The sequence below is a fragment of the Oryzias latipes genome, chromosome 3, assembly GCF_053564925.1.
Source record: "Oryzias latipes strain Hd-rR chromosome 3, Olatipes_Hd-rR_3.1".
Classification (NCBI taxonomy): Eukaryota; Metazoa; Chordata; class Actinopteri; order Beloniformes; family Adrianichthyidae; genus Oryzias; species Oryzias latipes.
In genome coordinates, this window is record NC_136239.1 from 31,828,213 (window position 1) to 31,854,724 (window position 26,512).

Sequence of the window (26,512 nt, forward strand, 5' to 3'; positions counted from 1 at the left end):
TTGTTGCAACTACACCAGGTTGTTCATAAAAAAAAAACCATGAAGATGATTTTTGATTGGTCTACCTTCCACCCTGCAAGAAACTGTGGCGCAACGGCGGTTTATGACATTATAATGAGAAGCAATATCTCCAAGCAAATATATTCAATCCGACAAGCAATTAAAGAGCTGGGCTGAAGGTGTCAGGAGGCTAATCTGGAGAAAGGTGGCTGCGGGGAGGAGATGCATTCCATCTATCCAGATGGGAGAGTCACAGGGTGGCTGTGAAACTGAGACAGAAGGTCACAAACTCTGCAAGATAATGTAACTTCCTCTACTTTGTGGTGAAGTAAGCGTCTCCCTTCCTATGAGATTAAAAGCCTAATACTCATTTCACATTGCAGATTAGCGTGTAATTGTTTGGGGAGCGAAAGGCCGCCTGCACTCTGCAGCCCCACTGTGGGGATTAGCAGACAATTTTGGATGTTGGAGACTCAAACTTGCTCGGTGGAACAGCTGGATAACTAAAATATAGAGATATTTTTCTTATAAATGTATTTAGGGGCACTGAAATGTACAGTTTTCGTTTAAAAGCAGCATGATCAGGACAAAGGCCATGGTCACATGCACCGAACGGGGATCGTCTTGTAGAGGTGCCGTGGGTTTTTGGGTTGTCTGGGCCCGTGGAGATTGTAGACAGGTGAGGACGTATTTTCAGATGAGCGCAGGTGGGTCTTGCAGTCTCTTGAGGCTTGTGCAGCCATCTTAAGAGACGTCATGAAAATGGAATGTAAGATTGTCGTGCTCGTGGTAAGGGTGTTGGGCAGTAACAAAGACAACACACATTGCAATAGTGTACAGGTAATGCTGTCGTACTGTATCGTTACAGTCCTTAGTAAGGTGCATGTACTCCCACCTAAATGAACACGAGCAGATGCTGCACGCATGGCGTGGACAGGTCATACGCAGGTGGATGTTGTAGGATGCCGACAGGCTCTTATTGCCTGATTTCCTTATTTCTAACAGTCATGGTGCAAGCATGGATGGGCAGAGCGCAGGATATGAGAGAGTAGAAAAAGAGGAAAATCCATACGACATGCCCCAGTCTCACCTACTTCACCCTTACAGGTAGTTCAAATGTTCATAGCAACCTGTCGCCTGCCGTATGCCCGCAGATGAAAAATGGATATGACAATTTTCGCTCTACGGGCTCACCGAGTGGTTTACGACTTTGACATTTCTTGAGGGCCACCTACGTGCCCTGTTCAAGTTTGCCCCTTTGTTGTCTGCTGACAGCTTGTGTCCACCCGGAAGGGCAGTTGTAAAACAGTTATAAGGCTTCCTATGTTTAACATCAGCATGCAACGCTAAAAAAACCTGCTTGGAAATATATACTATACAGAGGTTTAAATGCTTGTGTAGCTTTACTCAAATAAATCTAAAGTTACTTTTGAGGCAACACTATCCTGTTTTATTGACAGCGGATGCCTCTGAACCAAAAAAAATGTCCAATCCCCTTTATCATCTACCGTAATTTCCGGACAATAGAGCGTACCTGATTATAAGCCGCACCCATTACATTTTTAAAGGATAAAACATTTTGTACATACATGAACCGCACCTGTCTATAAGCCGTATGTGCCCACATTAAAACATGTGTTGTAGAATGAGGAAGTGTATGTGCTGAAACCGCGCGGCGTGTGTAAAAAAGAGGGGAGAGTGCGTGCAGCGCAAGAGGGAGCGCTCTCACTCACTCTTGCGCTGCTCGTGCTCCTTTCTCTGACACACGCAGTGCGCTAACACACATACATACTCATTCTACAACACCTATATAGTTAAGTTAGATAGTTAGTAGTTAGTTGTTACTGTTATTTGTTAATAAATAATACTGAGTTGTAATTATTACTTGTACTGGTATTCATGGGGGTTGAAAGCGTGTGACAAAAGTAGCGGTTTATAATCCAAAATTTACGGTAACCTAATATCATCTCCCATTTCTCATCTGCCTAATCCCTGATCTATATTAGTTTTGGTGTATCCTCCTGCAGATATGAAAACAAAGGCAGTAATGATCCTGAATTGACAGCCTCCTAAAACTTCATCTCAAAAATATAAAAAACATGGAGATATTGCTTGATTTATATCTACCCTAAAAAAAGTCTTTAAGCAAAAAGGTAAATAAAGACTCATAAAACGACAAGCAAACCTCTTTAGGTAGTCATCCATTTCTCTAGAAGCAAGGCAAGGCAAGGCAAGTTTATTTGTATAGCACAATTCGTACACAAAGTAATTCAAGGTGCTTCACAAAACAGAAAAATGCATTAAAATCACAATACATCATAGAAATAATCAACGTAAAATTTACTTTAAAAGAAAAGAAAAAAAATAAAAAATAAATAAATAAATAATAATAATTGAAAATTGATTTAAAAATAAAGGAAGGAAAGGAAAGAAAAGTGCAGATAGGACCTTTCAGTCATATACACGGCTAAACAGAAATGTTTTAAGTCTAGATTTGAACATGAACACAGAAGAGGCCTGTCTTACGACTTCAGGGAGGCTGTTCCAGATTTTAGCTGCAGAATATTGAAACGCTGATTCCCCTTGTTTAGTTCTGACTCTGGGAATCAACAGGAGGCCGGCCCCTGTGGTCCTCAGAGTACGAGATGGTTCATATGGCACTAACATGTCAGAGATGTTAGTGCCATAAAATAGAATAAAATAGAAGCAGGTCTATTTTTGAATCCACAGATTAGTTTAGCTGGATTTCTGATTAGCTGGCAGCACTTCATCGTTATTCTTGGTGTTCTCTAAAAATCACCAGCTGGATTTGTTTGCACCCATGACATTTAAATATTTTCTGCTTAATTTGGTTGGCTAATTGTATGCATATTCACAACAGGCTTGAATTCCGTGATGTTTATGCTGCTCATTAAATACCAGACTCTTTAGAAGATTTGTTTGTTCCACCAGCTCACAAATCGTTACAGATAACAACGGTGTAATGCTCCAGAAGAGCCGAAATGCCACCCCATAATCCTCTGAATGCTGGACTCGTCCTTATTATGCAGTCCGGCTGCCGGCCTTGAAAGACTCTGGCTTTGCACTAAAGAGAAACTGGAATGGAAAATGGATGATGGAGATGACAGAAAGGTCCTTTCTTCTGCTTTTTCCATTCGGAAAGACGGTCAGGTTGAGTTACTGACAGGCAGCCAGAAGGAGCTTCAATGGGGGGCTGGCTCGAGGAGCAGGGCTTCTCCGCTTTGTGAGGGTGGGTTACAGAGCTGTTGTGTGACCAACGTGTGCGAGTGAAGATAAGAGTGGCGGCGGCACTCGGTAGAAGACGGCTGGACACATTTGAGGCTCATGAAAGCGGACTGTCGGGAAGGTTATCAGCAGGGTGTTGCAGTGCACGCCAGTGGGACGACTCAGACTCAAACGGTGATGGACGGCGCCGGGCGGCATTAGATCGGCCACGCAGAGATAGACACAAGAGCTGCACGCACAAAACAGCTGGCCTCAACCCAGCTGCAAGCCACCAGCACAAAGCGGCGAATTGTAATCACTTTTATTTATCTAACTTGAGCCTTAGATTCCATATAAACATGTATTAAAAAATGCCAACACTTCTGCTACAGGTGGGGTGCTCCTCAGGTCATAGGTAAATGAAAGGTAAAAAAAAAGACAAGACAACCAGATTGGGTCACAATGTTTGTCCATCTCCTCGTTTCCGTGACTTCGTTGAGTTTTCTGATGCCTGCATGACTTTGTGAAGTACGTGCAGCCACACAGGAGGAAGAGCTTTCATTGAATTAAGCCGCGGCATGTGGTCAAATTCTAATGCGTCGTCCTCACTCTTCACCTCCAGCATCATCCATCACCACGTGAGCAGACAGGAGGGAGGCGGGGAAAGAGGTCGTGGCGAGTGTGCATGTTTGGCGGGGTAGGAGGGGGGTTGTGGATGAGTGATTAACCAAAGCACAAGTACACAGATTCCCAACAACCTAACAAGGCAGGGAATTTACATTCCATTGCACACCTGTCAGGAGATAGTCCAAGAGTGAATAATAACAGCAGACTCATGGCTGTGAAGAGACGAGCATGCAGGCAGTGATCGGCACATCACGGAAAGGAGGGCCGCACCACGGAACTTCACTCTGCTCACATTCCTCTACTGTTAATGAACACAAGGAGTCATTCCTGCTCATAAATGTTATTATGTTACATCATGGTGGGAGTGTGGGCAGGCCTTTTTCAAACATCCACTCCCAACTTTAGAAAAGCGGAACATTTATGACACTTCTGCCATTTCCCGTTTAAATATTAACTCTGAAATGTTTTCTCACAGAAGAATGTACAACAGTGTCATTAATCATTGATACTCCAAAGCTGTAAAAGGCTGCAGGAGCATCAGGGACACAACAGGAAAATCGTCCTTGAGGAACCTAAAAGCATATAGATTGAGTTAGTCTATTTTTAAAACATCTCAACATGGAGGTACTGGAGTCGGGCCTTGCAATGCAGCCTGAAAGTGATCTAATAAAACCGTCACAGTAACAGCACAGCTGTATACAGATGGAATGTAGCTGGACGTTGAACCTAGAGATGGGCGATATGGCCAACAAATAAAATCTCTGATTTTTTTCATTCCAAATTCGATTTTAATCTATGTTTTGGTCCCTGATTACTTTACTTACTTTAATTAACAAAAATGATGGAAAATATTTGACAAAAACTACCCTTTTACCATCATCTTTCAAAATAGTCTCAAACACAAAGTTTAACTAAATACAGGATGTAAAAATGCTTCTAGATCAATGCAGCAAGTGTTTTGAGAGCTACTGCTAGCATCTCATAAAGAGAAATCCTAGAACGCACTTGGTAGAGCATTTTTAGTAGCAACAGTCTTGAAACAGATTTTGCTCGGTTTGGTTTGATGTTTGAAGTTTCAAGTCACAATCCCACAGTGACCAAAATCTAAGTTTTCACTCACCAGCCAAGTTGGCTGGTAGATAAAAAAAATCTAACAAACAACTTATTACAATATTTTACAAAGAAAAACCATTGGTGTTGTTTCAAAAAATGATATTACGTTAAATGTAAAACAGACAGAAAGTCACAACATAATGAAAACATCCAAAAAAAACAACTGTTTTTCTTTTCCAGAGGAACTCCTGTATTGATTTCTGATCAATCTTTGTTCGGTGCCTTTGATGATTTACGCTGTCTATGAAATGTTTTATTTGCTTTAGCTTTGAATTGTTTGACGAAAATGCACCTTTTTCCTCTAGTTGATTCAGTTTTACATGAAATCATGACAAAAACAGCCTAAAAACATGATAATGTTTTGGACAGTAAAGATGCAGCGCTCTCATGAGGGGGTCTTTTTTCACCTCAACGCCGGCTCTGTAATGTTACAAAGGCGCTTCTAATTAAGATCCATACAAAGTACCAGTTTTTATATTTATAAAATACAGTTTTTATAAAAGTTTTATGAATTAATTTTGTTGTATTTATACGCCACGCTACGCCTAAAAGTCTGCTCCGTCTGACTTTAAACTGGTCCGTGATTACACATAGGCGACCCACGGAACAGATCGTTAGCGTAGCATTATAGCATGATAGCAGTGTAGCATTTAGCATCTTAGCATCACTACTAACAACACTGCTGTCTCCAAATCAACACTTTTATAAAACTTTCGGTTGCTGCTGTAAGTCCAACAGGTTTATCCTCCAGTTCTTTCTGGTTGCTGTTAAAAATCATGACATGTTCTGCTGCTTCATCAGCCAGGGTACGGGACACCGGCGGACTGACTTTACTCCGATCCACGGAAGCGCAAAAGGAACAGAAAGCTGGGAAAGTAATATCTTGATTTTACCAAAAATAAAGTCTAACACACCATATTCAAATCGATTGATAAAACTGATAAATCCTCCAGCCCTAGTTGAAACTATTTAACCAATCGATAAAATGTACAAAGCAAAATGTAGACTAAAAGATGACGTTTAAAACAAAGAAACTCTGGCTTAAAATGGAAAGCAGGCCAGTAAATTAAAAAACTGAAGATTACGATTGTTACGTGTGCCCTATGTGTGAGAGACTTCGGACTGCGATCCCTTCCACAGCTCTACGTGAAGGAGCTACTGAACTCAAGAGGACCGGGTGTCCCGGTAAAAGTGTGTGTCCGGGCAGAGCTCACACCGCCCCAAAGCCGCTGTGTGAACTTAAAGCAGAAATGTCGCTCAGTCCTTAGAAACCGTTCAAACAAACACTTGGATTTGTGTTTCCGGTTGTGTCCCGACAAAATAAAGGCTGATGTTATTCCCACATATTTGCGTTCAGCCAAGCTGCAGATTGCAGCATTTCCGCATGGATTTTATGTTCATCAAAGGCTAAATGTTGTTAGCGCGCGTTAGGCTCTTCTAGACCTTGCTTCTTCCGGACAGGCGCATCATAACAACCGTAAAAATGATAAAAGTACGTTTAGAAGATCATCTGGTATATTACCAAGCTGCCAGATATCATGTATGTAGCCGCTAGGTGGAACTCATTTCCACTACACTTTACACTACTGCGCATGTGCGAATGATTTATTCCTACCAAAAGTGTGACCCATGTGAACATTTGTTATAATCGGGAAAAAATTTTCTGGGCCCATGTACACGGTTGAATTCTAATCCGACCATCGATCTGATTAAGATATTTTCCACATGTAACTGCGGCTTATGGTGTCGATTCGCAGCGTGGCGGGGGCGTGGCATCAGGGCGTGGCATCACGATTGTGTCTTTCCATCGTGATGTCAGTCAGCCATCACAATAGACGATGGTATCGACCATCGGCACAACCCTATTATTATTATGTACAAACTACAATCGGCGGGCCACAAGCTCCCTGCTCTGCTCCATTCCGATACATCCAGTTGCTGACAAACAGTTCCATGTACATCTTTGTCTTCCTCTTCCAAATTGGTATCTGGCACAAAGCTGTACCCCTTAATAGCTTCAATATTGCTCACTACTTCCCGCTATTTTTCTGGCACCGGTAATGTTAGGTTGAGGTTGTGAGGAGCTGTAAGCTAACACAAGGGAAACAAAGGGTTGATGGGAAATGGGAGGCAGATTTTATTGGGAAGGCAGATTTACAATGTGCCAACAGTCCCATCCACAACTCAGAGTGAATTTCTAATGAACTACTACCGCTCTCCAGAAACTACGTCCTAGAAAAACAACTGTTTTTTCTTAAATGTTGCTTAAAAACAGCATAATCTTAATTAAAAGATCACTAGGAATGCTTTTATAATAGTTCAAAAGGTGATCGGAGTGAGACTTTAAAGAGAAAAATGGGTCCAATCTGGGAAATTCAAGTCAGGCCATGGTCAAAAGACCAGAGTGTATCATTCTGTTTTAATCTCAGTAAAACAACACTATTTGCAGCAAAACAGTGAGATATCAAAGTGACAGAAACCTTGTCGTAAACAGATGATGCATCTCATAAAAAACCCATAGACCGATAAGGAGGGAATGGTTCCCTTAAGTGGACCTAGCTGCTAAAGCAGTGGGTAATTATTCATAGTTGAGCCAGTTGGCTGTAAAGATCAAAACCTCGAGTGCAAACTCCTTGCTATAAAAGGTGGGAAACTTTTTCGAAGCCCTTGATGTTGGATCTGAGGCTGGTCTGCGCTGACATCTGTGAAAGCAAAGGAGCCCGTTTGTCACAGGGAGGTTTCTCTCATCTATCCGACTAAATCTCAGTCTATCCTTTCCTCCCCCCACTTTATCCTGTGCAATAAATCTTTCTAAACAACAGCTTTCCTACTTTAAAGCTTCAGATTCAATCCAAGACTTTCATAGACACAAGACTAATCATCATCACAGAAGAGCGAGTTAAACAAGGAAGGAGGGGTCCAAGAAAAACCCATTCTGCTCAGGAAACGGACCCCTGTCCATGTGCCCATGCCCTGTAAGTGACACCACTTCTTAAGTACTGCAGTACTCTCATTACCAGCAGGTATGAAGTGAGTATTCCCTGGAGTCTCCTTTCCCTCTTCATAAATGAGATTCATGACCTTGCTTTCACCTCATGAGACACTGTACACACCATTAAACCTGACATACATTACACCAAAACCCTTTTCTGTCAGCCTGACAGTTGCTCAGAATTCTCATTTTTATTATCATATCACAAGGATTATAGACATGAATTCCTACATCTTTCAAGCGAGGACTTAACACCTCGGAATATAAATAATAACGTCAAATGGAGGGGATTTATTAAGGCTTCTGCTATCAAGTTAAATTAATGAAAACATCTCACTAAAATTAAACCAGCGGGGAGTAAAGGCAAAAGGCTTGAGGTGTTAGAGTTAATCTAAACAAACAGCTGCTGAAAAGTTGGATTATGTTTTAGGGTAGACTAGATGTAGAAGCTGATTTGGACACATTGAGAGGAGTGACAATGACTATGCTGGTAAAAGGATGCCAAGGTTGGAGCTACTAGGAAATGAACCTAAAGGAAGACAAAAGAGGAGGTTTATTGATGGAGTGAAGGAGGCCATGAAGATCCAGAGGAGGATTCAAAGGATTGGGTTAGAAGGGGGCGGATGATTCACTAACAGCCGATAGAAAAAGAAAGTATTGGATACATTGTTAAAATGATCCTAAAAAAAGAATTGGTATTGTGACCGTTGACTGTATAAGAGAGTTGGACTAAGGGGGTGTGACGTCACCCAAAGAAAATAGTTTACTTCTGGCTCCAGACAAATGAATTCAATTCAGTCACCATTGTTTGCTAAGCAGACGCTGCCATTTTGGAGTCAGACGACGTCAATTAGCAGTGATTAGTACAAGTTGGTCTAAGTCACCGTTTCAAGTGAGCTTGTTGGAAGTCCACACCCCCTCCATTGAAAGTGGACTCAGGATCTGTCAAACGTTTTGAACGTTGGGGCCAGCCAGGCGTCTGATTGGTCAGTTTATAACTTTAATAATTTGCAAATAAAGACAGAAATATCATGAAAAAAGAGGATTTTAAAACAGGTAGTAGAATGGCGATTATGATAAATATAGAATGTCTATTTCTAAATAGACGTCTATGGGATTTTGGCTTCTTGGAGCCAGCGGTACCCACTTTACTCAGTCCAGTTCTTATGTAAAGTCAATGATTGTGACATATTTGGTAAAACTTTGAAGAAATGAGGATATGCATTTTTTTCATTGGGGTCTTGGATTATTTCTTTCAGTTTCCACTTGATTCACAGTGGAAAGAGTTTATCTGAGCTCATTTAAGCAGGTGCGCAGAGGAAAACACGGAGCTGTTTTCGTGCTGAGCCTCTCTGTACAAGGCCACAGCGCATATCAGTGTTTCTTTATCTGCAGCTTTAATTAATCCCCTATCTGCTGCCATCTTCCAGCTGAAGGAGGGCTTCACCCATCACCCCATCCTTCGCCTTTGGAGAGCCAACAAGTGTTAATCGCACTGGCTGTACGTGTGTCTGCCAAAAGGCTAATTTGAAGTATTTTTTAACCACAGCTCAGTCTGCTTAAATCCTCTCTAGTGACTAACAAATCCGGCAAGCATCGTCTTGATAATGTCATCCAAATTAGGACAATTTTCACATCATCAAATGTGAGGTAAAGGTAAAGCAAGCTCTGATTAAAAGAGAAATCTTCAAAAAAAAAAAATTGCATGAATTATCCTCATCCTAAAAGCTCATTTTAGCAAAGTTTGCCAGTTTCTGCAGTGAAACAGAAAGATTATTCAAGGTTAAACATCAGTTGTTCAACTATTAGGAATAATGACAGACAGACAGAGACAGTCCCCAGCCCAGCCTGCTGTGGTACCTGTGAGGGATTTAGAGGTGGAGTCCTTCCTTCTGTAGGGATCTGATCCAGTGCCACTTACAGAGCCCTCGTAGCTAATGCAGTCATAACAAAGCAGAGCTGTTCAAGGATAAAACAAAAAAAAAGAAACAGTATGTATATGAAGAATGAAAGTTAAGGAAATTGGAGTCAAAGTTGGTGACGTCTTGGCAATTTTCAGCTTTGTTTTAAGCTGAATTTGTATATACTAGAGTGTTTCTGGGAACAGCCCTGTTTCATGTTATGGCTGAGTTAGCCATGCTATAGCTCTCAAAACCACATTTGACTATCTGCACCTCCATGCAACTGCTCAGCCAATCATGCCCCCTCCCCAAGCAGCTAAGAGGCCAATCTGAAGTAAACCTGGCAGGAGTTGATCACAACAGTAGACAGAAGCCCGGCACCTACGTAAAATCAACACAGCTGGTGCATTTACAGACGAAGGACAAGAGGAACAGACTGGAAAGCATCAGCAGCTGAACTATTGCAGCACGGCTGGAACTGCAACACGTTTGTTAGAGCTGAAAAACAGACCCAGAAGTTAGAAGGACAAAAAGAGGGAGGGTTTTGGACTTGGAAAAAGGTTAACATGACCACAAAGCAGAGGGAGGAAGAGACTGCTAAAGAGGATCTGAACCTTACACCAAATGAACATGTGAAATGGAAAAGGCGTTGAGCAGATAGAGCTGAAAAAACGTCTTCAGGCTTAACATGAAATGAATCTCACATTTTTAGCAGAAAATAAGAGTCGTCTTTGCATTTTTACTCCTTATGGCACGATAGTTAACAGCTTCTCCTCATAATTCACTGCAAAGAGTTTCAAAACACCCCATCTGAGATGTGTACCTGCAAAGGCTTTGGAAATCCTCTCCTTCTTCCACTCCCACGGCTGGTCGTACTCCTCGGGGGGCCGCTCGTCATCCTGAGGCAGCCGGCTCTCTCTGGGGCAACGCAGGAGCTCGGGGTCAGAGTCGCCGCCATTCTCAGACGGCTCATACGGCGTGTCGTAGAGGGGCAGCTGCCGCAGCGATCCTTCTTTAGAGCCTCGCCCACCTGACCTGATCTCTGTAAAACAAAAGAAACAGCTCGTTACTCCTGTCTCAGGAAGAAAAGAATAGAAACAGGTAACGTTCCTGCCTTCCTCAGACGAAAAGCTTCAAAACACAGTTATTGACTCCAGAATAGCACAATCCCCACGCACCTTTGCTTCACATAAATCCTTAACATACATTTAGAGACAAAAGAAGATTATCGAGCATCATTTCTGCCCCACTTTCAAAACCTGCTAATAAACCATTTCCTAATATTTTAAACCCACCAGATCCTTATCTTCTTTAACTAAACTGAGAAAGATTGAACTCTTTTTGCAAAAAGAAAACCAAAATGCATCATTCATGCTCATATAGATCATAATGCAATTATAAATATTAAAAAAAAGCTTTTATTGACCTAATGTTTGCCACTGTATGATAATATTGTAGTTAAATAGATACTTTTGATCTGTGAGAGATAAAAGAGGATATGAAAAGGTAAAGATGAAAAAGTCACAAATTCACTACTCCTTTACATTCATATTTCTATTAAAAAGATATACTTGGATTTTCCTGATTTGAATCTGTCATTTCTCTACAATGCTTTTCTAATAATGAATGTCATTGAATTTGCTTTTAGAAGTTTCATTAGAATTATTGGAGTCCTTCAATTTCTACATTCCTTTTGGCTTACAAGCTGCACTTTGATAACAAATTATCTATAAAAAGCGATTTAGAAATAAAAATAAAGAGAATAGTTTTATTTTACCTTAAAGATTGAGATGTATTTTTTTCCAGAATAAATGCAAAACATGGATTACAGTAAAAGTAAACAAATATTGACATATTTTGGTGAACAGAAATTTTTGGGATGTGATTCTCAAACATAGATTGAGAGTGAACAAAGCCTTTAGGAGGAAGAGGAAGAAGACTTTCCAAAAATCTCATCTCTTAGCACAGAGCGGTTATGGGGCGGCAGTGGCTCAGGTGGTACAGCAGGTCGTCCAATGACCGGAGGGTCGGCAGTTGTTGTGTCCTTGGGCAAGACACTTCACCCCTCCACTGGTGTGTAAATGTATGGTGATGGCACAAACTTGGAGCCACGCCTCTGTCAGTCTGCCCCAGGGTAGCTGTGGCAACATCATTAGTTACCATCACCAAGTATGAATGAGGAGTGAATGAATACTGGACACATGGGTCTGGGTTCTTATGGGTTGAGTTTCCGCTTGGAGCACAGATAAATCTAATCCATTATTAGTATTTTTTCAAGATGAAAAAACTAGTAAATGTACACTGACGCTCCATATTGTGCAATCTTGACTGAGGCAGAAGGAGAGCAACTTTTGCATGGTGGTAATAGATTGATGGGAAGAAAATAAACAGTTTCTGAACCTCTTCCGGAGGGTTAGGGTTCAGGTTTTCACTTTCTTCTGTAAATGGATGGAAATAATAAGACTCTTTAGTTTGAAATACCTGACAAAGATGTTTTTTTTTTAACACACACGTCTGAATATTGAGCTTATGTTTGCTACCATATAACATTAAATAAGACCAGATGATGAATTATGTATAATTTATGTAGTTTTCTGCTTAATTTTAAATCACTTGAACGTCCCAGCACCAAAACTTGAATAGTTCTTCATCCAGACAAAGAAGATATGACTTTTAATGAAGTATCCCACCCTTGGAACCCCTCCTCCCGTTTTTCTCTTCTCACATAAAGTTACTAGAAAACTGCACCCTTTCTCTTGGGCCACATGAAGCTGTTAGTGGCAAGTGCTGCTGTGGAGTAAAGCAATGTGAAATACTATGCCACAGAACGGCATAATTGCCTCTTAGCCCAAGGGAGCTCTTGCAGAAAAAATGAGCAAAGTGTTGAGTCTAACGGAGCTCCTGCTGCTGGTTCTGGTGGTGGTGTTGGTGGTGGTGGGGCTGATTGAGGTGAAGCTGCCAGAACCTGGACTTCTGTGTAATCCCGCATTAAACAAACGTGCACGCTTTCATCTTCGCAGTTAAAAAGACTGTGGATAAGATTACGGCATAATTAGATGGTAGCTCCCTGCTGGAGAACAAACAGCTCCAGAAGAAGGTAAAGAAAGCAAACTCAGGCTACCAAAGGGAGCAAGGAGAGCAGGGATTAGTCAAAACGATGCAGAGGGAGGGAGGGGGGGGGACTCGTGCGGTAAATTCCTGGTTGCATTTTCTGCCAGATTAGATTTATGGCTCCCCCTTAAGAACAAGACCTTGGCTTGGTGAGAGCTGGCTTGATGAATTTATTATCTTCTTAACATGGTTCTGTTTATTTTCATCGCTCTGGTTAACTGAACAGGTCAATTAGGCGACAGACCAAATGGCTGGAGGACACACGCTAGGACAAAGGTGAAGTCTCTTCGTCTGCAACCTCTGCCTTCTGTTGGGGTTGGAGATTAAGCACTGCACCCACCCTAATAGAAACTTGTACCCTCCTTCCCGGGATGTCCAGACATCCTTTTCCAGATGGTTTATGTTCGTCAAAGTTATAGTTACAACACAAGCTAAAAACAAAGTATATGCTTCTTTTATAAAGTCTGAAGGAGTTTCTGTAGTCGTGTAGTTGTGGCAGCCTCTGCTGCCCTCAACTGTGACACCTAAAAGCATCAGCAGGTAGAGGCAGAACTTAAACTGCTGGAATTGTGCTTCATTCAGGGAGGCTTGTATTCTGAAGAAATGCTAGGCTATAACTGAAGATGATTACATCTTTAAAATGTTAAAAACAATTCCTTTACCACAGTTAGGTGAACATTCACCTTGTGCTTCTCAAAAAAGGTTGACTTCAGTTTTCACCAGGCAGATGTGGTTTCCATTTAAAAATAAAACATTTGCAAGCAATGGATTATGTTTACATTCTTTATTTCAATTCATTTAACATGTGAATTAAAAACTACCCTAAGCTGGTCTTCTGGCCGCCTGTTGCAGAGAGAAAGGGGAATTTCTTGATTGGATTCAGACGTCTCTTGTTTAAAGACCAGGATTGAAAAGAGACTGACATTATACCCTTTGAAAACAAAGTAAAAAAAAAAAAATATTCTGTGTGAATATCTATGTTGCCTCGTCTCAGTGAGATGTATGTCACAGCACTGGTACTGATAATACAGATAAAGAAAGTAACCCAGGGATGAGGTTTTTCTAATATGTTTAATGTTATTAAGGTTAATTTTGTTTTTGTTTTTTAAGAAGTGAACAGGTTTGATGGTGGCAGAAGCAGAATTACCAACAGACTGTGCACATCAGTCAAACAGCCGGCTGACAGGTGAAGGTGTGTGTTCCTTGACCCGTGACAGTCTGCCGCCAAACATCAGCCTGTTTGGCGAGTAAAGCTGAGAGGAGACTCTCACAGTGGCCCGATTCCCATCAACGTTGAGGATTTATAAGCTATTATTCAAAGACATAGATGTCTGTTTTAAGTCTGCATTTTTCTAAAAGTTTAAAAGTGTTAAATTTTATTTTTTAATGAATAATGCAGGAGACAAAAACAAGTTCCTGTGTACATCTTTAACAGTTTTAATTCCACCTACATCTGTCTCTTATTCAAAATCAGCAAAGTAAGTCGACCCATGGAATATGTTTCCATTAAAGCTATAAATCAGTTTGATAAAAGGTGTATTTTTAGTTTGCTCATGATTTCTGTTAGTTTATGTTTACATAGAAAAAAATATATATATATATCAGAGAACCTGATGCTGCAGTCCAACAGCTGAATTTGTAAGTTCAGCTGTTGGTGTGCTGCACAGAAAGAGGCTTTCTACAACTACTATGATTTACTCAGATGCTTGGAATGCAACAGTCTTAAAAGCCAATCAGAAGAGATTCAGTGAAGGCAGGGCATCACCAAAACCTCATTATAGATCATGAATAAGCAAAAGAAACTCAATTAATGTCTGCCTAAAGATATTTATGATAAGGATTAGAAGACAGCCTGAAATGACCTTCTATTTGCACATAAATGCCTGTGTTTGCATATTCAACTGTTTATGGGCATATTTGTTGTTATTGGGGAAAGCTACATGGAAAAGACACAGGAAAGTGTTTTCTACGACATGTCTGTGGATTTGTGCATCTACAGGAGAAGGGCAAACTCAACCCATAAGAACCCAGACCCTTTTTTTTAAATAAAAAATAAAATTAGGTGTTTTTTACTGCAAGCCAAGTGGACCACAGCATCCATTTCTGATATTTTTCTGTTATGCTGATGACTCTACGGGTTCTTAAGGGTTAAAGAGACCAGATAAAAAAAAATCTGAAAACAAGACAAATACAGGTGATGCAGGCAAGCTAACTAAGACAGAGAAGAAGAGGAGGGAGCGTCAAAAACAAGTGAAGAGGGATGTATTGAGATAAAATAAAAGAAAGAAATATAGCTATAATAGGTAAAAGAGAGAGAAGAAAACAGAGATGGCGATAAACAGGTGATGCATGTTTGGCACAGGAGAAACAAACAATAAGGTCGAGACAGGAAGTCGAGAAGAGTGATGAAAAACACAAGTGGAAACCACAAACACACAAAATCACTGGAAGTTTCAATAAAGACAAAAATAACTGCTGCTGTATTATGCAGTCTGAAAGAAATAAAGAGAAAACTTGTAATCAGCATGTGGAACTCTTTCTTTGTCTGACAGAGGTGCCAAAACAATATAATTCAGAGCAATCTTCCACAGTCAGTGTTGCTCTTCTCCAGCTTTCCATCTTCATCGCAGTGGGAGAGCCATTTTACGCTCAAACGCATCAGCTTCTACATTACTGCACCATGCAGGATGGAAATCAAGGCAATCCGTGTTCATATTCTTCAATCTCAAACAAGAATGGCAACCTGCTGGTGCATTTATGCAGAAACAAAAGATTTCAAAAACAACAATCAGTGCAATTCATGAGGTAGATGCTAAGATATCCCATGAATAGGTCAAAATGTTGACCTTTTCGTGACATAAGGTGATTCAGTAAGTCAACGTAATCACCCTAACAAGCAGTTATAAAGGACTTATGACTAGGCTAAAAGTAAAATCACCAATAATAAATTAATGATCAGCAAACTTCAATAGCCATTTATATTTTAACCTCTCTGTTATTTTATTCATTTTAAAACATGAATGATATCTGTACTGTATGCATGTTAGTCCACCAAAAGGCCAGAGCATAAATGCATTGATCTTCCTCTGAGCGGAGCTGCAATTTCAGCTCCTTAGCACTGAGGTGAAAGCTCATCAAGAAGAAGATGAATTGGGACAAATGATAAGAAAGGCAGCCATCTAAATGCAGCTCTGCGGCGAGCGAACAAAAGAAAAGCTGTGGATCAGCATTCTGACATGCCAATGGCAAAGACAGATACAAGCAGACATTTGCTTTTGCCTTCACTTGAACCGCAGCTATAGACTCCTTCTGGATGGCAGTCAAATACGAAGGAACTGGCATCTTTTTGCAGCACACAGTGAGAACGGCTTAATGTGTGGCAGTGACAGGCTGCTTGGATGATGCCATTGGATGCAGAGTCTCACAGGCTTGTGGGAGCAGAGCCATTTTTCTGCAGGCTGCCGCTCTGAGCTGTGTTCCCTCTGCAGCTATTGTTCCAGCGCTGAGATAAGACTGGCAGCGGATTAGAGGAGAGTGCACGCAGAGTTCACGTCGCGTATCGCTGGCGAAAAGAGAAAACTAAAATGTGATTGGTTCTCAGAAGGGAACGGGGAAGAGAACGACAGATAAACAGAGTACAGCAGAAGAAAAAGGCAAAGACATTTGAGTCAATGGGCTGTTATAATGCCTAATCTGTGTGGGTGGTCACAGAGAAGGGGGACGCGGGCATCTGATGACTCGTGGACTTGGCTATGATGAATAACCACTCCATTCTTCCACCCCATCAGGGGTCAATAGCCCATTAGTGGTTCCACGCTTCCAGCAACAGTCAGCAAAGACCCACCCGCACCCCTTCCTGTCGCAACCTTCAACGAGCTCACGTTCCCCCAGGGGACGTCAAAACTGCTTATTCCATGATTCTCAGCAGATGAGAAGGTGAAGATCACCACTAACAACCAAGTATGCTACCGCCGACACAAGTGCGGCCATCTTGAAAGAGCACCCCCCCCAGGACGGCCCATAGATTGGTTCCTTAAACCAATTAAGAAGTCTCACTTCAATCGCCCTTTGAGGTATTTTAAAAGCAATCCCAGATGTCTTTTTATAACAATTATACAATTTTTAGCCAAAATTTAAGAAAGAACTGTCATGACATAGTTTCTGCAGAGTGTCAGTACTTTATTTAAATTATCCTCTGAATTGTAGCAAGGAGGTAAAGGCCAGCCCAGCATATTTTCTACATCACAGATACACGCTTTTTTCAAACAGCATTTTTTGTCTTTTTCTTGTTCTCAATTATTTGAATTAAAAACAAGACTCAGAAATGCAATTTTGAGTTGATATATGTCCTCGTTCATCAGGAAAAAAATGCCACAAGAAGATGTTTAAAACACCATAAATACCCTTTTCATTGAGGTGGATTTTGTTGTCCTGTTGCACTTTTTTTCAAGTTACCTCAACCAAACCCTAAAACATAAAGATGTTACTCTATGACTGACCAGACAAACTGAGTCTGACAACAAAAAACTAAAACCATTCACCCAAAAAAGCTACACTTAAACACAGACATCACTGACAAAATGCAGACGAAACAGACTTTTTGATTTCTTTTTGTTCCTTTAATTGCAACCAGAAGAAAAGGATTAGAGCAAGTCTTCTTCTGACATTAGTGAAAATGATGTGCTGAGGTGTGAAAGAAATACTGATTTAAGTTTGCTGCTGTGGACAAATTCTAACCATGTCTGCAAGGCAGGCAAGTATAAGCAAAAACATTAAGATCAGTTTAGTGGAGGTTCATTACTATTCATTAAAAAACAGAAAAACAGATGTTGGTTGCTCGGACAAAAAAGGAAGGAGATAAAGAGATGCCAGAATCCTCTTATTGATTTGTTCCCTTAATCTGAGGCAGGCACTTTCACTGGAAGAGCACAGTGACCTGTTTACCAATCTGTCCAGCCCGGAGGACGAGTGTGTCCTCAGGGACGCATGCATTAGAGAAAGGCTTTGGTAGCGCAAACAGTTACACAAGGGTCCATGGTCTCTCAACGAGCAAGCCTTTACGACCTGCCCCATGGTCACCTCTCTAGGTATGATTATGCATGGGGAGGGTAAATACAGTGAGGGTGGATTACAACTGTAAGATGCTAACAGTGTTGGGCTGAGTGTGTGGGATTTGATCCCCGTCACCTGGATCAGAGCCCGGCAATCATTTTTAAAAGATTCTGGAGGTATTACTGAACTGAGCAGATTCAAATTAAAGTTGAAATGGTCAAATGTTGCATCTGCTTTTGCAAAATTGTTTTCATTTTTATTACATGTGAAAAAAACGAAATGACAATTTGGCATTTAAATCCACATCGCTGAAGAAAAAGATAAAACAAAACAAATGAGTAAATGGTTAGAACTCCCAAGATTTTTATTTTTTAATGTTAAACATTAAGCAATAGTCAAAACTGCCCCTTGTGGGTGGATACGAGCTGTCTGCAGGCGAAAAAATTGTATGGGACACACCGGTGACCAACCAAACATTTTAAGATCATAGACTGCTCAGTGAGCCCATAGAGCGAAAATGTTCATGTATATTTTTCTACAATTCGTCCAAGCGAGCACTTAAACAACACAAGGGGTAGATAAGGGGGAAGCTGGTGAGACATATGTCATTTTGTATTTAAGGACCCTAAAAAGGTCCTTGCAAAAATGAAGTAGTAAATGGATCTAAAAGTGACAGTTTGGTATCAGTCTAGGATTGGACTCAATCTAATTTATATCGTTTTATCGTGTTTCCGAAGCTGACCATGATAAACTTCACATTGCCTCCGCTCTGTCCAAATAACATCTGATCTCCACGAGACTAAATGTACACCTTGAAAGTGTCAGTGTGTCTGTTTAGTGTTCAACGTCTGCTCTCTTTAGCTTCCAGCACATCAAAACTTCTGATGAAGTCTGGTCAGATCTTTCAACTCCTTCCTACTTGATCCAAAGTGACAGGGCAGACAGATCAGAGCAGCGAGGCATGGGAAATGGGACCCACCTGTAATGCTACAGCAAAAATAAGACATAACCTTACAGGCGTTTCAACACACTTCTGCATGCAAAACAAATAAGAACATGTACTGTAAAATGAAAAATGCCCTTGTTTTAGTAATAAGAGTGCAAGTTCAGCTGAAAAAAATGGATGTAGACAGGCCCAAACATGTAGAGAGTGAAAGAATGAACAGAGTGGCCAAACAGTTGATGATTATCCGAATTATTCTTTGAAAGACAGGTGTGGTATGTGTTCACTCCGTCATGTCATTATTTTACCGCAACAATAAAATATTACACAGCAAGAAATCATAATAGTGTTGTTTTTCAAAAAAAAAATTCTAATCTTCTTTGTTTGTTAGGTCTGAAACTGTAATAAACACTACAACCATGCAGCCGGCATTTATTGAATTTTGTTTTTATTAAACTTTTTTCTGTCAGTTATTATTTTAGAGTGCTGTTTCAGCCGTGACATTTCATTTCTGCCATAATCCATTTGATTTATCCGTCAGACACCATCATGATCAAAATTTTAGATCCCTTGCTGGTGTTTAAGTGAATATTTGACGACACTGCATCGGATGATGCATAATTTTTTCAAGGGATGCATTTTTAAAATTTCATTAGCCTTCACATCCCTCACTGTTAATCAAAGGGCTTTAAAATTCATGAGAAGGGCTTGCACATCAATACTGCTGAGCACCTGCCTCTGAGGAGCAAGACAACACAATAGCAAACAAATGCAAGTGAATATATGAAAAGGCCCAAAAGATCAGACTGGGGTATGAGGAGGGACTGCTGTCAGACAATGCTGCTTATGTTAACCAGAGGGATTTTATTTATGAGGCTCACTTTAAAGTGGTGTCAAGTGACAAAAGCTAAAAGAAAGAATTAAAAAAAGGACTATTTCTGTCATTCAAAGATCACGTCTTACTATGTAACTAAACACTGCTTTGATCCAAAATGAACATCGTCATTTAAATCCTCTCCAGATTTGCCTTTTTTTCCTACACTAAGTTAAGGCTCGTCCCAACACTCTAAATCAAGCTTGTTCTGTATAATGAGTCGCAGCAAAACACAACAAAAACTGCAGGGAGCACTACAATGAATGTAAATGAACCCAGAAGAGTTTACTGCAAGAAATGAGCTCCTGTAAACAAAACTGAGATTACTCACAAAAACATTAGGAAGGAATAAAAATGCATTATAAATCTTGCTTAAGCAAACTACACTAAATAATGAGATAATAAAGCTTGTCTCACTAACTGTCCACTGTAGTTCTTAAACTGCAGAAGAGGGACCTATTACTGACCGTGTGGCAGATTTCTGGTTTCGTTTGTCCGTGACCTCAAGCTGAAATGCTGCTTTTCTTACAGAATCCCATGAAGAAAATGAATGGAATTAACATTTAATTCGGAAAGTTGGGTCTCAATTTCCCTGTAAAAATATGATTCAGCAGCACCAGAAATCCTATTTTAGTCTTCTGTTCTCCGTCTGTTCAGCTGCTTGCTCTCAGACAGTCAGGAACAAAGTCGTTTTTCTCTTCAGATGTCTCAGCTTAAGAACTGTGTTTCTTCCCAAAATAGTAGTGTTGGGTACAAATGTTCTCTTTGAAGTGTCTGCATCAGTTATTTAGTTAAAGTGACCTTGCAGACCATCGCTGTATTTGGGATTCTTAATAATTGTAAAACAGCAAAAATTCAATGGTTTTATAAGGGATAATGCCCAATGAGGTGTCCACAATCAGAAATGAAAGGACTTTGCGGAAGTAACCGTCCTTCGCTTTACATTATCCCGCTTGTTCCACGGTCACTTATAAAATAAATAAATATTAAATATTAGTCCTTTAATCTTGTTATTTTAAGGTTAAAATCATTTTTCACAGGAAACTGACTTTTTGATACATGGTGCAACGCGTTGTCATGGTAACGCCTGTATTCACCAGCGGAGGAAAGTGGTAAATATGCTACACATCAAGTGATTGTTTTAATCTAGATGATGAAGCAACAGGTTTTTTTTTTCTTTTTGTTTTAAGAAATAAAGAACACAAGTGGTTTCCTAGATCGCCTAAATGGGAAGAAACACGAAAGATAATTGTGTATCAATAAAAACCCAATTTCTTAATTATTAATAAAATTATTTTTAAACATGTTTTACAAGTTTCTGTTGTTCTGGCCACCAACTGGCATTAAGGCCAGCGCAATAATATATTGCATTCAGGCTTGGTGCCCGTTATCACTTTTTAATGAAACACCCTTTAGCTAATCCAAATCGAGTATTCACTCGGTCTCTGGTTTAACGGACATTTAATTGCATGTCCCTAATTTTTTTAGTTGTCAAATCTTAAATATACAGGTATATATTTAATGGATGCTTTTATAGTGGTCAGTTCGATGCCAGATTTGTTACCTCTCTAGATCCCAGATGTGATGACAGAAGCCCATCTGGGCCAAACAAAAGTGCTGCTTATCAATTAAGAGGGCCTGGCAAAATTCAGTCATCAGGTTACTGTTTTATAGCTCCCAAAAAAAAACAATAAAACAAAGGCTTTGTCACCAAATTCCACTGGGGCAGTGTTTTGGGAAATCCAGTGTCACTAATCCAATACAGCCATTAACATGTGACTGGAAGTGGGCTGTAGAGTTGCACTGCAATTTCCCATCAAGGATCTTTGTACCCTTCACTTTAAAGTCAATGGCAATCTCGTAAAAACACTTATGCCAATAAAACTGGATGATGGTGAGCGAGTAATTTCCTTCACTTCCCAGATGCTGTAGCTGTCATAGAATGTGTGCGACAAGAGCCAAGCTTTGTCTCACAAGACTGTAAGAGCAGCAAGTGTTCACAAAACAAATATCAAGAAACTTACTCAACATATCTTCACAAATATAATGACCAAAAGGAAAGAAAAAAATTCCTATAACTGGAATAATCAAAACCTGATCCCGAATGTGACCAAATAAAGACGACTGTTACAAACTTCTGTAGAAAGTTACAGGAAAGAAGCCACAGTAGGCAGATGAGCCCATCCAATGCATCGCCCACTGCTTTCCCTGAGGAGTGTAATCATCCTGTGTGCGGTTTGGCTGCTTCCATCACCCTCGGCAGAAAGGCTTCTGAGCGGGAAAAAGTCTACTCTGTCACCCGGACTGGAAACTTGTTTTGACAGAGTTATTGGCAGAAGCCAAGCATGTTTTGCGAAAGAATGCCAGTGTTAATTTAGACCATCTTTCTTTGAATTTTGCACTGTGAACAGGAATACCAAACTCCCTTTTTTTTTAGTTGAAATGCTAAAGAATTTAAGCTCTAAAACCTCCACCTTGGAGTGGAAACCTATCCATTACTGAGGTCTAAAATACCACTGCAGGGCCTCATGAGGCTCAAATCTGCTCCTAGCTGGCAGTTCAGCTGCTCAGAGAACCAGCAGGAACTCCTCCTCCAACTGTGTGGGTGACTACCAAAGTCCATATTAAATAAAGGTCAGCTGGCCTACAAACAAGCAGTAAACCTGTAGATACATGAAGAGGAACAGATGACTGGTAAAAATACATGCACACCAGGCACATACCAGGGGCCGACAACCACGCACACTAGGGCTGCATCATATGAGGAAAACTTGCCATATTAATGATTAATATTGCTATGACGATGTAACTTGCAGTATATGAACAAATAGCAAAACAAAAAAAAGCATCAATTCCATTTCACTGCAACAGTTTAAATAATAGCCAAATTAACTTAAATTATATTTCAAATGACCCTCGTCTTCATAGGAGGCGCACATCTAAGGTCAAATGCATAAAAAGGATTTATTTGATTCGTCAAATACTTCAAGCTGCCATAAGATTGTTTTAGCACATTTAAGGTACGCTAACCATTTATTGCAATTTTCGCAGTCTGTTGCGATATTCGTTTTCCACAGCTGGATATTGCGACAACGATAAATTTGCAATTTATTGTGCAGGCCTAACGCACACCCATTTACGTGTCACACTGGAACAATACACCCTCCTCCACTTCTTCATAGTGTGCCAAGGGTGGGCTGACAGGACCCATCCCTCTAAAAGCTGCAAACACATTCTTGCACCTGCTGCCTCCTTCTCTGCGGCTGCAGAGGGGACACGCACACAACCGATTCCAAGTTTCTGTGGCAGCTGAACAGCCGTAATCTCTACACAGTTGTGCAGCAAATTTCGGACACATGAAATTCTGACTGGGGTCTCTGTTCTGTCAAGTGAAACCAACACCTATGAGTAGTCTTTTTAGGTACCAACGAAAGCTAACAAAGATAAACAACTGGGGTGATCAGTTGCCAACAACTTGCTGGAAAGGAACATATTTGATTTTTGCAAAGATTGATAACTGCATGTTTTGCCTTGGCAGTAACAGTTTCTCTGTTAATGTTGTCATTGTGAAATGTGCGATAGACACAGAGTGGAGCATGAAAAAAAAGGCTATTCCAGAACGAGTGAGACAGAGACTGTGCTCATGTGGGTGTGGAGATGAAAGACCAAGAAGCCTGACTTCTTGCACTTCCTGCTGAGACACAGGAAGCCACCACAATCCTGCCAGGAACAGGAGGGGCTGAGTTCTTCTGGCTCAAACCCTCCAAAAAAAGATCAGCCTTTCCGTTACACACTACGGCCAAGAAAACCCAGAGAGTTTGTGTTATGACGTGCCCCTGTGTGTTCATCCAGTGATCATCCTACAGGAAAAACAGCATGATTCATCGCATAGGGAGCCTATTTTCAAGAAGGTATTTAACAAAAAAATGAACAGCAAAGACCCTGGATCACCCTTATCAAAATGTCTGACATTTTCCCCTATTGTTGAGTGAATTCTCGTGGATGCATGGTGGATGATACGGCACCAGCAAACATATTCGCTGCTGGTTAAATGACCTTTCCACTGGCAGCTGGGAAAACAGCGAGTCTGCGTCCTGATCGAAGGCTGACAGACTACAGGAGGAGCGGCAGATGAGGCTGAAAATATTCAGAACTTCTGAAACACAAAATAAATTGGATGTAACCGATGACTCAGTTGTAGCAGAGAAGAAGGGTTCTTCTATCACAGCGTTGTTCCATTTATATGGTTACACTATAATGGCTGCTTGCTTGAATTTGCAGGCGGTATTTTTAACGTTCAGGGTCCCTTTGAACACCCAACAAAGAATATCAAGGCTATATTTGTGACGGATAGTCCCTGCAATGCCTGTAGGACTTTTCAATTAAGCAAAGGGCATTTAATCATGATTACGACCTAAAATTCAGCTCCTAAAAGCACAATTCATCATCATCAAGGCTTACTGTAAGGCAGTGGTAGATTAAGCATCGTGAAAATGTTCTGGAAGTTGACACATAGCCTCTTAGAGATGTTAGAAGTAAATGAGATTAGCCGTGTGTGCCTCTGGAAAAAATGGAGCACAGAAGAATTAATGACAGAGACTTGCCTGTTTTTATTGTTTTACCTACAATAGATTCTGTCTGAATGGTCTTTATTGGCTTTCCCTCATAATAATTACACTCATTCTTTCAGGAAGCAGCACAGGAAGATGAAATCAATCAAAACAGCATTGAATTATGAACAATTTCTTCCCAAACCAGAAAGGAGAGCTGTGCTAAAACAATAGCAGTTCCTGCTGACTGAGACACTGCCAAGTGGATGAGAAAAGAGCAAGAGCTGACAGTGAAAAGTAGGGAAATGGAAATTGAGATGAAGGTGCCAGGAAGTGAGGCAGAACAGTGTGTGGGCAGTCCTCAGAGCCAGCTGACCCACTGTTGGCAGGTCTGGCCACCGGGCAGTTTGTTACTCTCCACAGTGTCCAGGCACAGAGGGGAATCCAAGGTAATTTGTCCACTTGTTTGGATAATCCACCATCTGCCACATTGTCAAAAAGCCTCAGGCCCATCCACAAGCCTTTTTCTGTTGAACTGAAATGCTAAACATATGGCATCAACCAAAATGGCAGGTCCACTCCAATTGAGAGGCACAATCTCCAAAAGCAATTCTTCCTGGCAGACCAAAGTGTTGAGCTTTAGTCTAATAACATTTGACACAGATTATCCTCCCACTCCAAATGTATAATGAATGGAGTTAAATCATTTAGTAATCTTCAGGACATCTACAGGTCTATGAAAATCCACAAGAATCGACTCATCATTGGGAACCGATAATGTTAGCTATAGCTAAACTGGTCCCAAACGAAGATGTACAATCAAGTTTTTAAAATATCCGTGCTAATGTCATATTCATATTAGGATGTTTTCTAAAAAGTTGGGCAATAAATGTTATAAAATGATTATGTTTTTTATGCGCCATTTGTCAGACAAACTTTCAAAGATCCTTCATGAAATCACATCTACTGTGCAGAAATAACACAACTTTATGCAAATCCGAGACGAGCATCATTTTAAGCACTTTTGGTTAACTATTTTTTCTTTGTCATGCAAGAAAACAAAAACAAAAAAAACGCAATAATTTTTTCATAAAACACATCTACTTCTCTGAAGCACCTCCAGGGCCAGTGTCCTACATGTTTTCTAACTAACCTCCTTATTGTCTAAACACACATGATCCAGATAATCAGCAGCGGATAAGGCAGGATTTCTGGAAAACTCTCGAGGGTTTTGCTGACCCTCCAAACCCGTAGTCTGACACCCCCATGTGTGGGCAATGAAGGAATTGAGGAAACAAACTCTTTTCATTGGGGTGCACAACTGAGAGGATAAGGACAGGCTTTGTTCCCACAGCTGTACTAGTCCTTTGTCACTTCATGTTCTTTCTCTTGTTTTACTCTGTTTGGAATGACAATTTCCCCAACTCATCTGTTTGGCTACTATTGCTGTGCTGATGAACACTTGAATGGCCCGGCTTGTAACCAATAAAGCTTTATTCTATTTCCTTCCAAGGCTTGTGGCCATATCCCTAAAATTGAACAGAGTACAGAAAACTAAACACAATGTTTTCTGCTTGGAATTGCAGGCTTCCAGTTTAGAAATCATTTCAAGCAGCAGGCCAACTTCAACAGTAAAGTATATTTACTCTATGATAGGCTAACCACACTGTATGATCAAATACTATCTCCATACATCTGGCTTAAACTACATGTTTGCATTTAAAAATGAAGAGGCCACTGGTTGTTTTGTTTAGGTAAATGTATAAAAAGGAGTTATTCAGTGTGAAAACTGATTTATTAAATGGGTGCTGTTTTTGTCACATGGAGTCATTTGTTCAATCTGTGCTGATTTCACACACTGCCGAGCTCCTCATTAAATGTTTGGCGTATGAGAAATAGCTAGCAGTTGCTGAGAGGACATCTGACGGAAACGATGCTGTTGGATTTCCCCAACACTGAAGAGCCGGCCCGTATCTTATCAGCCTTGTGGGCATTGTGTTTTTTTGTTTTCCAGCATCTTTCATCAATAACAGTGTCACCCTCGGCCTCTCTTCCTTACTTCCTTTCTTATCTGTCTCCAACTGATCTGGTGCATTTCTGGGATGGATGGCTAATATTGATTAA

The 26,512-nt window shown here is 40.6% G+C and overlaps 1 protein-coding gene across 4 annotated transcripts in view; it reads right to left on the minus strand.

Moving 5' to 3' along the window:
• The window catches only part of shf (Src homology 2 domain containing F), a 100,017-nt gene that overhangs the window by 21,432 nt on the left and 52,073 nt on the right, over nt 1-26,512 (minus strand). For 3 of the 4 annotated variants that reach the window (XM_011493083.4, XM_011493076.4, XM_020700126.3), the window contains exon 3: nt 10,682-10,900. In XM_011493083.4, coding sequence (XP_011491385.1) covers nt 10,682-10,900 — 219 coding nt within the window. Of the gene's footprint in view, nt 1-9,817; nt 9,917-10,681; nt 10,901-26,512 lie in introns of all 4 variants that reach the window. The other variant, XM_011493077.4, reaches the window with a different exon arrangement.